Here is a 15,200-nt window from a genome sequence, read left to right as displayed (position 1 = left end):
CCCGGGGCCGGAAGCAGTGGGCTGGAGCAGTAATCCGCATGCGCTGAGCCCGGCCACTGGCGTTCACCTTTACTCCGCCCCCCGTCCTGGCGTCCGGTCTCCTAGCAACAACTCCTGAATGCTGGGAACCGCTCCTCTCCCACCATTCCTGCCCACAACCCTTTAGTTTGCTGCCAGCAAAGCCCCTCCACTCCCCTCAAACTTCAGACTCGCCACCTCAATTTACTGTTGTCTTCGACCTCACTCCAACAATTTGCTCTGAATCAACCCCTGTCCCTTGTCTTCCAAGTCTCTGAGTTTCTCTCTCCTCCTATCATCCTGGGTTCTATCATTTCTAGGAGCCGCCAAAGCTGTTAAGCTCCTCTTCCTTCCTCTCCCCTCTCAGACCGCAGCCTTTTATTTTAGATTATGCCTGGAGGTGAGTTACGGAGGTGGGGTGGTGGGTAGAACAGTTGGAAAACAATGGGGTCAGGCCGCCAAGTGTTAACGAACCCACAGATCAATGTTGCTTGCCACAGAAAGCCAATTACTGAGACAACGAGGATTGTCAAGGAAGGATTTATTTCAATGGATGTGCATCTACTGAGAGAGAGGTGGGAGGTATGGACTGCCTCAAATCCGCCTCCAGGTTTTTTGGAAGCAAAATGAATAAGGCATGAGGGGTGTGAACATCATCACATGCTTGGGGTGGAGTGCAGGACACGCAAGCGCAGTGAGAAATCATTCTAGTACATACCATACATCCCATGATCCAAAAATGACAGGTAAGTCCCAAGGCAGGGATTTTAGTATTATCATGAGCTAGGGGTTAATATTGGTCATTCTTTCAGCCTTGTGGGCAGGCTCAGTGCATCTTTGGGCACGATCTGTAGTGGAATGTCACTTATCTTGTCTTCTCCCAACAAACAGGTGGTGTGAGCCTTTGTAGTTAGTTATCTCATGGCTGCCAGGAGGTTCCACTGTTTCTGGGAAAGAAACTCAAAAGAGAATACATTAGTGCCACAGAAAGTTACAAAGTTCTAGTCAGCAAATCTTACTGAGAGCTCCCTATTTTCCGCCAATTTTGAGACTGTAGCTGTTAAGCTAGCAGGGCTGAGATAAAACTCACTGTCAAGGTCACTTAGAGCTGCCAGCCCCAGCCATAATGTGAACACTGAAAACTCATTTGAAATATAAGAAAGTAAAAACATTATTGAGAAAACATTTTCTTGCTTATAGAGCTGGTTACACAAGAAGGAGGAATGTGACAATTGGACTCATCTTTTCACAGCTAAGCTTGCCCAGCATCCAGAGGAAGGGGGCTTCTGCATTACTGAAGCCCTCATCACTAAGCGGAACTTGACCTTCCCTGAGGATGAAGACCTGTCAGAGAAGATGTGAGTACACGGGGGAGGAAAGGGGAGCTGGGAGATGGAAATGCTCAGGGAGACAGTTCCCTGAGCTTTACTTGTCTCTCTCTACCTATTCCACATATCCAATCAGGGGTGTCCAATTGATTTTCCCTTCTTAAAAACTATTCTATTTCTTTTTCATCATCCTCACTCAACTGCTTTAGATGAGCTGTTATCGCCTCTCCACAAACTCCTAATTAGTCTCCCTGCCCCTAGTCCGGCCTCCCCACACTATTGCCAAAGTGATCCTTCTAACTGACAAATCTGACCAGGCACTCCCCAGTAGAAACTTCCTTAGTTCCCTATTACCTCCAGAATAAAATTCAAACACCTAAGCTTGAGTTGACCTCTGCTAGCTTTTCAACCTTATTTCTGGCCACTCTCCACAAGTGTGCAGTTTCTTATACCCTGTTCTCATACCTTAGCACTTTCCTACTCAGGGTTGGGAGGGGCGGCAGCATTGGCATCACCTGGGGACTTGTTAAAAATGAAGAGTCTCAGGCCCACCCCAGACCTACTGAATCTGCATTTTAATGAACCCCCTCCAAGGGATTCAAGGGCATCCTAAGTTTGAGAAAGGCTGTATTAGTACATACTATTTGTTCTGCTTAAAATGCCTTTTCCTCATCTATCTCCCATCTTCGGGGCTCCTACTCATCTATCACACCTCCTCCAGGAAGCATTCCCTGATCCCCCACTCTAGACTTGGTGCACAGCCTATGTACTCCCTCAGTCCCTTGTATTTGCTTCTGCCATCCTCTTGTCATGGATGTCTGGTCTGCTTCTCTGATAGCTATGGGCAGGGACTCTGTCATTTGTCTCTAGTAGGCAGTGAGTAAATGTTTTGGAATTAATGAATGGGTGGACAAAACAAGTGATTTTCCCTCCATGGGCCACCCAAAATGGAGGTGAGGAAGGCTCTTCCTGCAGAGATTGTCTTGTCTCTGTCCCTGCCCCTGCCTCTACCATTCAAGCTGGCCACAGGAAGCCTTCTCTTACCTCTGAATCTCTCCAAGAACCATGAGCTGCCATCACCCAGAGGGCCCTTACCGTCTCTCACTCTGACCCCTCCCCATGCTACTGACAAAGATCCAGGTCTCCAAGTCAAGCCAGTTTCATGATCTAGACTCCACCTCAAGATGTCTAGAAGCTGTTCCTGACATCCAATCAAAATCACTGAGCCATCTACCCCTTCTTGAAACACCTTCCCACCTCCATCCTCCCTGCTAAGAGACCGCAGAAGTGGCGCTCTGTCACACCACCTTGCCCACTGTTCTCCCAGGTTTCACACTCTTGCTGAACTGCAGACTGTCCGCCTAGACCGGGAAGGGATTACCAGTATCAGGAACTTAGAGGCCCTCCAGAGTCTTCACAGCCTCTACCTGCAAGCGGTAACTTCTCACCCCTCTGCACTTCCTCTTTCCCCACCCGCTGTGGACCTAATCTCTCATCCTGTCCATTCCCTGGTGTTCAGGCAAGCAGACCTTCATTTCAACCTTTCCCCAGTGAATCAAAAATTCTCCTGAATTGAAAGACTAACTCCCCAAAAGAGATCCTGAATGCTTTTGAAACACTGTTCTTTATTAGAGACGTCTATTGGTCTAGAAGTTTTTCTTGGTGTCTACCCTAAATCTTTCATGTTATGTAGCTCGAGCCCATTTCTTGTTTTGAAGGAAACTATGAACAATGAGGAAGCTATGAAGATTCCTCTACACTCTTCAGATCTTTAAAGGCTATTTGGTGGTGACTGATGGTGGCTGGTTGATCTTCAGCCTTCTCTGGGTTGAATATACCCAGCTCCCTTCAACTTTCCCCTAAGAAACTTTTATCAATCAAATGAACAAATGCTCATTGTTCCCTCTGTATGTAAGCCACTGCCAAGGCCCTTCCCATTTCCCTAGTGGTCTCTTGGTTCCTTCTCTGATTCCCAGGTCACTCTTGGTTGTGGGGTCAGAAGCATATACTTTAATCAATTTAGCCACTCCAAGCTACACCCTTAACCATCCACTTAGAGAAAGCGCATCATCTTTCTTAAGGTAGTGACATTCTGTTCAAGGACTGGGGTTATCATTCCCAAAGTACCAGATCTCCAGCTGCAAGAGTAGACAGGGTCTTGGGGCTTTGTCCCCTTAAAGGGTCCCCCACCCAGCTGACCTTAGCTTGGTTTCCCCACCTTGGTTTCTTCCTGCAGAATAAGATCCAGCGAATTGAGAACCTGGCTTGTGTCCCCTCCTTGCGGTACGTAGTGCCAAGGCTCAGACAGGGGAGGGGTGGGGGGAGTCTAGCAACACCCCAAAGAACTGGTTCAGATCTCTCCAAACCTTGCTCCTTGTCAGCTGAGGACCCAGCAAGCCTAACTATGCTTCCCTCACCCCAGAAGGCCATCTGTCCCCACATGTCTTCCAGCTGTCTAGCCAGGGGGCCCACGTGCCTGGTGCCCTCTCCCTTCCTCCAGCTGTTCTGTGATTCAGTTCTGCCTCTATACTCCCTCCTTCCCCTACAGCTTCCTGTCTCTGGCAGGAAACCAAATCAGGGAGGTGGAAAACCTGGTCGACCTCCCGTGCCTCCAGTTTCTGGACCTTTCTGAGAACCTGATAGAAACACTGAAGCTGGGTAGGAATGCCATTGCCCTGGCTCATGGAACATGTCCTCGTGGGGCCCATCATCCTCTCTGTGCCCATCTCCCTGTGCTTGCATTAGCTACAGCCCCGCAGAGCCACACTTCGTCCTCAGGGGGTCCAGGAGGCTTTGGGTGGGAAGATGCGTATAAGAACCTCATTCTCCCTCGCTTGGCATGGCAGATGAGTTCCCCCAAAGCCTGCTCATCCTCAACCTGACAGGAAATAGCTGCACCAACCAGGATGGCTACCGGTGAGGAGAGTGGGAGGAAAGAGGGGATGGCTGAGCTGCCCCTGCTAACCCACGCAGGCTCCCTCTCAGCCTGCAAACCAGGGGTCGCTGTCCATGGCACCTTCCCCCTTCAGCCCCAGCAGCCCACAGCAGCCAACCCTCAGCTCTCTGGGGCTGGTCCCTAGCCCGCCCCCTAGCTCATGCACTGCCACCCCTCCAGGTGGGTGCTGTGGCCTGTGTCTTTGACTCCTCCTACTTTCCACACTGGGTGCCCTCCTGGGTAGCCTCTGCTCTTTCTGCCCTGCAGGCAGCTGGTGACAGAAGCCCTGCCGCTGCTCCTGGACCTGGACGGGCAGCGTGTGTTGGAGCGCTGGGCCTCGGACGACGAGGATGAAGCCTCGGGCAAGGAGGATGAGGAGTTTCCAGAGCTGAGTGGCCCATTCTGCTCAGAGCGAGGTGACCCTACCTTCCACGGCTTTCAGCCTTCCTGGAGCCCATGCCTGCCCTGTAGGGCATAGGGGAAGCCAAAGATGGCAGTGGTGTCCGGGGAGGGGATCCCAAGCTCAGAGCTGCGTCTGGGCCAGAGGTGGTAGATAGTGTAGCCCTGACGCCCAGCCTCAGGCTCTTACCCACCAGGGCTGGCAGGGTGTCCACCAGAGACCTTTTCTCTGAGCCCGGAGCTCTCTCCCCCCTTCCCTCTCCTCTCCTAGGCTTCCTCCAGGAGCTGGAGCAGGAGAGGAGCAGGCACCAGGCACACAGGCAGCAGGCAGCCCTGACAGAGCACCTGCTGAGGATGGAGACCCAGCCTGTTCTCACAGACCTGCCCCTGCTGCCCACAGTGCCCATGGCTGAGGACAGCAGCCCTTCTGTCACTCCCAGGCAAGGGAAGGAGACACCCCCTGAGGCTGCCTCCTCATCCGAGGCCTCCTCACCCACCAAGAAAGCAAGCACTCTGGTTCCCAGGGGCTGGCAAAGTTCTGTCCAGGCAAAGAAGGGTGCCCAGGCAGCTGCAGCCCCCAAGGCCTCTCTGGTTGGGGTGCCCAGAACAACCAAAACTACAACCAAGAGAATCAAGCAATAATTCTCTGTCAGCCCATCTCTGCAAGTGGGGTCTGCCCTCCTTCTCAGATCCCTCACCTGTAGCAGGAGCTCATCCCCAGTAAAGCATCTCTGAGCCTTGAATGTGCTTTGTATGTCATTTGGGGGCATCTCAGGGAAAGCAACCAGTAAAAGCACCAGGAAACAGAAAATATGAGCCTTACACACAGTCTGATTCTACAGAACCAGTTTCTAATCTTTCGGGAACTACCCAGAAGGCGGGCACACTTCAGGCCCTACAGATGGCTTCCTGGCTCCTGACAGAAGGTGCATCTCACCGTGGGCATATCTCACTGCCACCCCCAGGGAGTGCCCCTCCCAGACCCAAGCCAAGGACCAAAGACCTCTGCTGTCCCCAAGCAGCTACTGTGCCAGGCATGATCTTCTTACACACACACACACACACACACACACACACACACACACACATATACACACACCCGTGCGCGCACCCACACTGTTAGGGAAGCCCCTCCCCGTCCTCCCACCTAGTCCCCATCAGCTAAGTCATGAGAATTTGCTGCCCAGTGGGACAACCACAGGCCCCACAGCCAGCCTGGGCCGCCTTTTGCCCTCACTTGGCTCTCCCACCCCCACTGGATCTGGGATCAAGTTCACTGAACGAGGACATAAAATGCATTTATTAAGGCAAAGGTTGAGCTGGCCACTCAGAAAACACGGCTGAGGGGCGTGAAGGGATGCTCCGGCCCTGCCACCCCGGCTCAGGGCAGGTGCTCCCGGGGTCCTGGAGGAGCTGCGGTGCTTAGGTGTACGCCTGGCGCTCCCTCTCCACGAAGGTCTGGAAGAGGCCGCCCAGCTCCTGGCGGGGTGGGGCCCACTCGCCAGCCAGCAGCCCCCGCACGGCCTCCAGGCCTTCCCGCTCCAGATCCCGCTGCTTCTGCCGGAGCTGCTGCCCCCGGTCCTGCAGGGAAGAGCTGGGATGAGTCTGCCCAGGACAGGCATCCCTCAGGATGAAGTGAGGCCTGTATGCCACCTCGCAGGAGCAGGAGAAAGGAGGGACCACCCGACACTGTCCTGGGCACTAGCTTTGAAGGGAGGGACCTTCTCCCAGCTCTGGAGTCTCTCCTCCACTCCCAGGTCCCCTCATTTCCAGAGTCCCATTGTCTGGGGTTACCTGATCACTCTCCATCAGCCCCAGGGCCGCCTGGTGTCCACGGTAGAGGGCATGCCGGCGATCCACCTGAGTCTGGAATCGGGGCAGGGTCCGAACAGGGTCCTGTGCTCCAAAAGTGGGGGACAGCACCTGGGGGGCCTGGGCTGCCCCAACCCCGAAGATGAAAGGTTTGAACACTGACCTAGAGGGACACGGAGGGAATGGCTGAGGTGTATCACATCCTCTCATCGCCCCTGTGGTACCCCCTCCCCAGCCTTCCTCTCCCTCCTCCCTCCCACCTGGATGGGTCAGGTGTGGCAGTGAGGAAGTGCACACAGGGCTGTGTGGGATCCTGGGGCAGGATGGACACCATGCTGGCGGTGGTGCGGAAGCCTCCAGAGTCCATACAGATGCCACTCTCCTTGTCCCTGAGGATGCCCATCATCACCTCCGCTGTGATGCCTCCTGCTGAAGACGGGAGGGTGAGGGCCCCCGGGCAGAAAGGGACTCTGCAGGAGGGGAGAGTGGCCGGCACCGCTCACTGACCTGGCTGTTGCCGCAGCAGCTCCCGCCCAGCCCGGAAGCGGGCCTTCGCAGCCTCCATGCGCACAGGCTGCTGGGCCAGGGAGAAGACCTGAGCAAAGTCAAAGGTGCCCTGACCGCCCCACCAGCCCTGGGCCTGGGCGTGGGTCCGAAGTTCCGGGTGTTCAGCCGAGATGTCCGTGCCAATGCTCAGCTGGTTGGAGATGTTGCGGGCCCCCTCTGTGGAGGAGATGTGGGAGTAGTTCATTTATCATTAAGCACCTATGCTGTGCCAGGCACTGGGCTAGGAGCTGAGAACACGCTGGTGAAGGGAACCACCTACCCTTGTGGAGCCTAGTGGGATGGGGAGGCGGATAGAATAATCACAGAGATAAATGTAACTTTGCAACCATGATGAGGGCTATGAAAAACCTGTTTGTACATAAGGGGGAAACTTAACCACAAGGAGAAGTCCAGGAAGGCTTCCCAGAGGAAGTGGCAGGCTGAAGCACAAGGAGGACTTATTCAACTGAAGGGGAAAGAGAATTCCTAAATTTCCTGTCCTCCTGGATGTCCGAGAGGATTGGGCCCTTCTCTACCTCCACTCTTTCTCCCACCTGCCAAAGCTGGCAAAGAGGGAACATCCCCCCGGGGGTAGACCCCAGCCTGGGCCCCTCACCCTGGATCCTCTGTGCAGCCCAGAGCCTCCCAGCAGTCTCCAGGACCCACGCCTCAGTGCGGTCAGCCAACAGGAAGGTGTTGTGGTAGCAGAATGGTGTGGGGTCTTCCCGGCAGCTGCCCCCCTGCCCATAGCGCTCCAGCAAGTCTGTGATCACCTGCAAGGCTTCCTGAGAGGAGCTGCTCCGTTCTAAAGCCAGCCTGGCAGAGAGAGGGCCAGAGTACAGAGGGTGATGGGGTTATCAGTGGCTGGTGTTAGAAGCCCCAGTGGACAGAAGGGGCCCAGAGAGGTTCAATGACAGGCTCGAGCCGCACAGCAAATCCTCTGGTATTGACTGTATTAAACACAATTGTGCCAGTGGTTTCCAAGCTGTGTTCTCAAAGTCCCATGAAAAAGCCTGAAACAGTCTCAGAGAAGGAAGTTCCCTGAGTCCTCAACCTCTCTCTAAGCAGAGCTGCTCCACTATCGTAAGTTTTATAAATCAGGACTCTACATGAGCTTTTTTTTTTGAGACAGTCTCACTCTGTCACCCCCGGTAGAGTACAGTGGTGTCATCATAGCTCACTGCAATCTCCAACTGGGCTCAAGCAATCCTCCTGCCTCAGCCTCCCAAGTAGCTGGAACTACAGGTGAGTGCCACTATACTGGCTAATTTTTTCTATTTTTGGTAGAAACAGGGTCTCGCTCTTGCTCAGGCTGGTCTTGAACTCCTGACCTCAAGCGATCCTCCTGCCTTGGCCTCCCAGAGTGCTAGGATTGCAGGTGTGAGCCACCACACCTGGCCTACATGAGACTTCAATTGAAAAAAATTTTACAACTATTGAAAAAGCCTTTTAAACCGCTGCTCTATTTCTGGGCCAGGAGAGGCCCAAAGGAGGCTACATTTGGAGGCTCCTTATCAGACTGTAGAGATGGGTCCCAGAGAGAGGAGATGCAGGGCAGTCTCCCTGGTGAGAGCAGAGAGGAGGAGGCCTCTGTGGACCATGTTGGGGAAGGGGAGGATGAGCCCAGGTCATCCCGTTTTACAGATGAGGAAACTGATGTCCACAGAGGCTCTGCTCTCAGATTTCTGCTTTGTCGGGGAGATGAGGGAGGGCAGAGTCCACACCTGAGTAGGTCCATGCCCAGCAGGGCTTCCCCCTCTCCAACTGGCTCCTTGGTCCACACGGCTTCGTTGCCAATGCAGACACCGTGCTCGTTGGCACCCATCTCAGCCCCCCACAGCCAAGAAGGGCGGCTCAGAATCACAGCATGCGTCTTCGGCACCTGTTCCACCTCAATGTAGGTGCACTGGAGGTGAGGGAGGAGAAAGGAAGAGGCCACTCAGAAAGGGGGTAGCACCTACAACATGCTGGCACTTTGTCCCTTTGAGGAAGGTCTTATTCCTATTTCACAGATGAGGAAACTGAGGTCGACAGAGGCCAAGTAATTGGCTCAAGGTACAGGTTGGTAGACTTGAAGCTCACAGCTTTCTACTATCTCTGGCAGCCTCCCAGATGTGGAGAGCAGGAGACGAAGGTTTTAGAAGAATGGCTAGATCTGCCACTTCTCCCAGCACCCCACAAGGCCTAACCCACCTGCAGCCGGCTCCCAGGGGTGTGAGTGCCTGCTGGTACAAACACCACCTCCTGCACCTCGTCCCGGGGTCGGTCGGAGTTCTTGGCAAAGATCACAGCTGGGATGGCTGAGGCCGTGGGCACAGAGACAAAGCAGTCGCAGGAACGTGGGGCTTCAGGGCTCCACGATGCCATCCTGGGGAGAGGTGGGGAGTATGTCACCCCCTTGCCACCTCTCCTGATCCTGGCCACGGCTCAGCCGTAGGGAGCCCCTCCCCCAACACGTGCAAGCAGACACGCAGGGAAGACGCTGCCGGGACGCTCAGCACCGCACGCACACGCGATGCACGCAGTGCACAAACAGAGGCACACGCTCTCCCCAAGATCCAGGCTCAAGAGTCAGCAGGTGGGTGCAGACACTGCACGCTCTGAGGGTCCTGCCCCTACTGGGAATCCTGGCCCTTGGGGCAGCAAAGGGACCGTCTCTCTCGCGAGCCCACCCCTCTCCAAGAGTCCCACGGTCCTGTGCATGCCCAGACACCCGCCCCTCTTCTGTCCACTCCTTCTCGCGTCCCCAGTGCTGTATGCCCTTCACGATCTCTACCCACAAGACCCCCACCTTGGTCCCGGGCGCCACCTCCTCCGCTCCAGGTCAGGTTAGTCCCATTGGGCGGAGGCTCCCAGGTGACCTGGAAGGCCTTTGGCCTAGGGGGCGGAGCCGGAACAGAGCGCTTGCAGTTCCTCCGCTTTCCACCAGGGCGCGCGCTAGCACCACTTGTAGGAACCGAGCGACCTTGCGAGCCCTACCGGGCTCTCTGCCCTACCCCGCCACCTCTTTCAGGCCTAGTAAAGGCTGGGACTATTCTGCGGGCTCATCCAATGAGGTCGCTGCGGGGAGCTGGAACTGGGAGTGGAAAGAAGGCTGCGTGAAAAGGGAGGATTTGTCAGAGAGCAGAGATTGCTGGTGCAACCGGAGATTAAAAAAGAACCTCAACTACCTGAGTCCTGGCTTGAATTATAAAGGCGCGATCCCAGGGTAGCCGTGCCCCAGGGAATAAGATACCCGTATATAGCAGAGTGGTCTGGTAATGCATTTTTTTAAAAAGGCACGTATGCACAAAACCCATCTGACCCCAAAAAGCCTATTCCGCCTTACAGTGCTCAAACTGACAGGAAGATAGCTTTGAAAGGAAAATGTAGAAATTTCTAGTTCAAATATTTGGTGCCTTTACAATACAGTGAAACTGAAACAGCAAAGGAGAAGCCTTGGCCAAAGAGGGCACGCAGTGGTGTGGAGGTGGGCTCTGATCCCTAATGTTCTGGTTTCCGGTTCATTTTCCTCCATAAAGCATCCCTCCATAACCAGCATTTAAGCAAATGCATCCATCTCTTTTGCTCTGTGCAGCTCTCCAGGAATGGAAGGAGGGGAGATGCTGCAGATTATCTACTTCTGGGGATTGCACTGAATCTATAGATTGCTTTGGGTAGTATGGACATTTTAGCGGTATTTTTTTTTTTTTTGAGACAAAGTCTCGCTCTGTTGCTGGGTCTAGGATGCCATGGTGTCAGCCTAGCTCACTGCAACCTTAAACTGCAACCAGGGTTCAAGCCATCCTCCTGTCTCAGCCTCCCAAGTAGCTGGGACTAGAAGCACAAACCACCACACCTGGCTAATTTTTTTTTTCTATTTTTAGTTGCCCAGCTAATTTTTTTCTATTTTTAGTAGAGATGGGTCTCACTCTTGCTCAGGCTGGTCTCAGACTCCTGACCTCAAGCGATCCTCCTGCCTCAGCCTCCCATAGTGCTAGGATTACAGGTGTGGGCCACCTCCATAGGCCTACTGATATTAATTCTTTCAATCCATGAACACAGAGTGTCTTTCCATTTATTTGTGTCTACAATTTTTTTCATCAATGTCTTATCGTTTTCAGAGTTCAGATCTTGCACCTCTTTGGTTAAATTTATTCCTAAATATTTTTTTAGTAGCTGTTGTAAAGGGGTTGGTTTTCTTGGTTTATTTATTTATTTATTTATTTTTTTGAGACAGAGTCTCGCTTTGTTGCCCAGGCTAGAGTGCCGTGGCGTCAGCCTAGCTCACAGCAACCTCAAACTCCTGGGCTCAAGCAATCCTGCTGCCTCAGCCTCCTGAGTAGCTGGGACTACAGGCATGTGCCACCATACCCGGCTAATTTTTTCTGTATATATTAGTTAGCCAATTAATTTCTTTCTATTTATAGTAGAGATGGGGTCTCGCTCTTGCTCAGGCTGGTTTCAAACTCCTGACCTTGAGCAATCCACCCACCTCGGCCTTCCAGAGTGCTAGGATTACTTACAGGTGTGAGCCACTGCGCTCGGCCTTCTTGGTTTATTTTTCAGATCGTTTGTTGTTGGTGTGTAGGAGCGCTACTGATTTTTGTATGTTTTCTTCATATCCTGTGCTTATTAGTTCTAACAGTTTTTTGGTGGATTTTGGTTTCAAGGATTCTTTCAAACCTACACTGCTAGTACGCCGAGTAGTCAGGCACACCAGGATGGATGGGAAGGTGAAGGCTGCTTCTGGTGCAATGTCGGGGAGGGGTTGCAAGGCTGCCACTGGGTGTCATTCCAGAAACAAACGTCAAGGCTGTGTGCCGGCGAACATGGGCGTGCAAGCGGCCTGCAGGAAAGGTGGTTTGCCTGCTGCATTTCCCTGGCTTTCCACTGGGGGGCGGGAACGGGCAGGAGGAGAGGTGCGGAGAGGCTGCGCTGCCCCAGGCTGCAGCTCCCAGGCTGCCTTCTTCTCTGTCATTCACCCACCCCAGAGGGACTCGACTCCCACTTCCCAGGAGAGGGGATGGTTCAGAGAGGTCACCCAGAGAGCCAGCCCAGATGTTCTGATTTCCCGCCAGATCCTCCTACCAAGGCGCCACATCTGAGGGGTCAGAGGTGGCCTTGGGCTCTGCAGGGGGGCCAGGCCAGCCAGGCAGCATTGCAAGCGAGGAAGCAAGCGTCAGAGCCCCACCAAAGGCCCCCGCTAAGAATGCAGGTCAGCGGGAGGGAGGAGCTGCAAGGGGAGGAGGGGCGGCCCCAGCCCTGCCCAGACAGGCCCAGCCGGACGGCAGCTGCCCTCCTGTCCCTGGGGCAGCCATGCGGGAGAAGAGGAGGGCATGCTCCAGGTTCCTGGGGTCTAACTCCCTCAGAACCAGGAAGACAAAAGAGGCACCTGCAGGAGTGGGGCAGGCATGAAGTCACAGGAAAACACACCTGTCCCTCCTCCTCCCAGCCTTCTCAATCAGGAGCAGATAGAAACAAACAACTGGCCCCCAAACCTGCCTGGTTTCCTCTATAATCCCTAAATCAATTTCACGCCCTCATCCCAAACTGGCCTTAAACTGTGTGACCCCAGAATCTGCCAAACAAGTGATTGGATGGGCCAACCTGAATACCAGATTTGGTTTCGGGAAATTGGGTTAGGGTTAGAGTTGGGGAAAATAGGAATCCCATTAGGGGAAAATAATAATTTTGGCAAAAAAGTAGGATGGGAAAATGAAAGAACACAATAACATACCCTTGCCCCTTTAGATCCCAAAACTGATCCTCTGTTAAGAGTCCTAGCTTTGAAGTTCTGGAGTCATGAGGCTTTTAACTCATTTGACATGAATTAGGCACCAACTACGCGCCAGGCATTGGGAGGCCTGGGAAAATGCGTGCACATGGGTATTTCTGCATATCTCTGAGGGCAGGCACGCCATGGGTCCAGCGGGGGTATGTTTGCACTCCATGGTTGTGTAACCGTAGTAGGGGCCTTTCCCTCATACTTTCCAGCTGGGCGGGAGCCCATCAGATATCGGCTGCCTTTCATCGCCTTGTCCCTGATAAGGATCATCCTGGGTGAAGAAATCACTGCCAGTCACCCTCACCAAAGGGACGGCTGACATGCACACCCCCATGGGGGCGGGATGAGGGAGCCAAGAGGCCAGCTATGCCTGGGAAGGGAGGGAACCAGTGTTCTTAGCAGGGTGGAGGACAGAAGGGGCTTAAATGTGGAGGAGGGAGGAAAGATCTAGAACCTTCTCATCCCCACAGGTGAAGACCAGGGAGGGACAGCCCAGCTATCAACCTAAAGGGAATGTTCCTCCACCTTCTGTACCAGCTACCGCCGGAAAGGATCAGACCCGGGGTCCCAGCTCTGACCCAAGCCCATGGAGGTGCAGCACCCAAAGGAAGTGTCCACCCCACTCTGCAGCCCAGACCTGGCCCTCACAGCTGAGGGACATGGAGTCAAAAAAGAAAGGGAGCTGGAACACAAATGAGGCATGATGTGGTTGATGACTTTATTTTTGCATAAAAAACACAGGCTGTTTCTTCCTCCTCCTCCTCCCCCCCAAAGTGGGTTCACAGCAGTTAAAGAAAAAAATTCCTACATTTTCCTCTAGGGGGGCTGCCTGGAAAGGCAGGCAGCCAGGCAACCTAGATCTATAAGACAGGGGAGCAGAAGAAAACCTATCCAAAGCCCCCAATGCATACCTTAGCGCTTGGGGCTTCTATAGGGGGGAACATCCATGTCCTCCCACCACCAACACCCATTTGGGAGTTCCCCTTAGAACGGCCAGTGGAAAAGGCTGTTTTGGTGGCACAAGGAGGGGGTGGCTGGTTTCGATGGGTGGAGGAGAAAGGCATCCCACACCCAGAGTGTCCTCCCTCTCTGCCCCCTCCACCTGCAGGCACTGTCAGTTTCCTCCTGCCCCCCACTCTCTCAGCGAGGAAAGCGACCTCTGCTCGGGTTAGCAGGAGGTAGGGAAGAGAGGGAGAAGAAAGTAAGAACATTATCCATTAAACTACCCGGGCCAATGAGTCCCTCAGGGAAAATCACCCCTGTCCCTTTTAAGGAGGGCCCCTTCCTACACAAACACATATTCCCACCCAGATCCCAGCCCCAGCTTCCCATGTAGCTCCCAGACCTTGGCCTGGGCTTCAGCATCCCCAAGGGAGGAAGAGATGCTGTGGGCCTAGGCCCCAGGAACTTGGACAGGGTGAACAAGATGGGGTCTCCCTGGCTGGAGACCCCAGGCTCAGTAGAGAAACATACACACACACACACACAGGTACACACAACATGCACACATACGTGCCCTAATATTAAATAAAATACCCTTTGCTTATAACTTAAAAATCAATACACGGCTAATCCCGCAGAGGACTCTGGGTGGAGAAAGGGAGCAAGGGGAGAGGGAGGGGTCAGAGGGAATCAAGGCCTCAGCCTCCAGCCGGGGAAAGCCCCCCCAGCTCCCACAGCCTGTGGCCTGCCAGACCCTTCCATCTATCAGCTTCTTTCTCCCCTGCCTGGCTCAGCCTCTGCTGGGCTTCTCCCCTCCCTCCGTCTCTCCCTCCCAACCCCATGATCATAATCAAAATATATTTCTAGCATCTAAAGGAGAAGGGAATGGGGACAGCTTCCTGGATGTCACCTCAGAAGGCAGAACCCCTTCCAGGGGGAGGAGAACGCCTTCATGTGGAGGGGGAGCTTCCTTCCCAGATGAGATGGGGAGGAAGGAGCCTCCTCTGCACACTCTACCACGGGGGCAAGCCTTGCGCGTGCGAGGGAAAGGCAAGGGCCATGCTAAAGCAAGAGTGGGACTCAGCTTCTTCATGATGGCCAAGGAGGTGGCCAGGAGGCCAGCAGGCCGGCGCAGAGTCCTCCACTCTGAGTGGGAACCTCTGGAGGTCCTTCTGCTGGGCCACACCCAACCTGCCCCCAAATAGCCCAAATAACCCTCTTGCACTCCCAAGGGAAAGGCACAGGATGGGAACCCAGGGTAAGGAACTACATCAGCTCTACGGGGGGTGCTGCTGGCTGCCTTGGAAACCTACCTAGAGTAGAGACGGGACTGTGGGCCACTGAACTGTATTTTTTATAAAGACCAAGAGTTAAGGGCTGAATCAGAATTGGAAAGGGAAGGGGTTAGTTCCTTCCATTCCCCCACCAAACCCCTTTCTCTTGTTTTAGAAGA

The 15,200-nt window shown here is 53.9% G+C and overlaps 2 protein-coding genes and 1 long non-coding RNA gene across 4 annotated transcripts; 2 read left to right on the top strand and 1 right to left on the bottom strand.

The window, feature by feature from the left end:
- Positions 1-44: 44 nt before the first annotated feature.
- Positions 45-5,423, top strand: LRRC46 (leucine rich repeat containing 46). Its single transcript, XM_012765981.3, has 8 exons — positions 45-418; positions 1,271-1,376; positions 2,674-2,782; positions 3,583-3,629; positions 3,895-4,004; positions 4,193-4,262; positions 4,549-4,697; positions 4,952-5,423. The coding sequence occupies exons 1-8, from the start codon at positions 409-411 to the stop codon at positions 5,320-5,322; spliced, it is 972 nt and encodes a 323-aa protein (XP_012621435.1). The 5' UTR covers positions 45-408; the 3' UTR covers positions 5,323-5,423.
- A 539-nt stretch (positions 5,424-5,962) lies between these two features.
- On the bottom strand, positions 5,963-9,924 carry SCRN2 (secernin 2). 2 transcript variants are annotated; one of them, XM_012765990.2, is made up of 8 exons: positions 9,830-9,924; positions 9,232-9,406; positions 8,763-8,944; positions 7,655-7,854; positions 7,000-7,215; positions 6,753-6,921; positions 6,475-6,655; positions 5,963-6,261 (listed from the first exon to the last, which is right to left on the bottom strand). In XM_012765990.2, the coding sequence occupies exons 2-8, from the start codon at positions 9,403-9,405 to the stop codon at positions 6,103-6,105; spliced, it is 1,281 nt and encodes a 426-aa protein (XP_012621444.1). In that variant the 5' UTR covers position 9,406; positions 9,830-9,924; the 3' UTR covers positions 5,963-6,102. The 2 variants fall into 2 exon arrangements, with proteins under 2 accessions (XP_012621444.1, XP_012621445.1); XM_012765991.2 differs by having other exon boundaries at positions 6,753-6,918.
- LOC105872161 (uncharacterized) lies at positions 9,525-13,499 on the top strand. Its single transcript, XR_001154462.2, has 2 exons — positions 9,525-9,616; positions 13,276-13,499. It is a non-coding gene; the product is annotated as an uncharacterized LOC105872161 (long non-coding RNA).
- The last annotated feature ends 1,701 nt before the right edge of the window (positions 13,500-15,200 follow it).

Source organism: Microcebus murinus, chromosome 18 (assembly GCF_040939455.1).
Source record: "Microcebus murinus isolate Inina chromosome 18, M.murinus_Inina_mat1.0, whole genome shotgun sequence".
Lineage (NCBI taxonomy): Eukaryota > Metazoa > Chordata > Mammalia > Primates > Cheirogaleidae > Microcebus > Microcebus murinus.
Note: the sequence above shows the minus strand (reverse complement) of the source record. Positions and strands in the feature narration are given on the sequence as shown.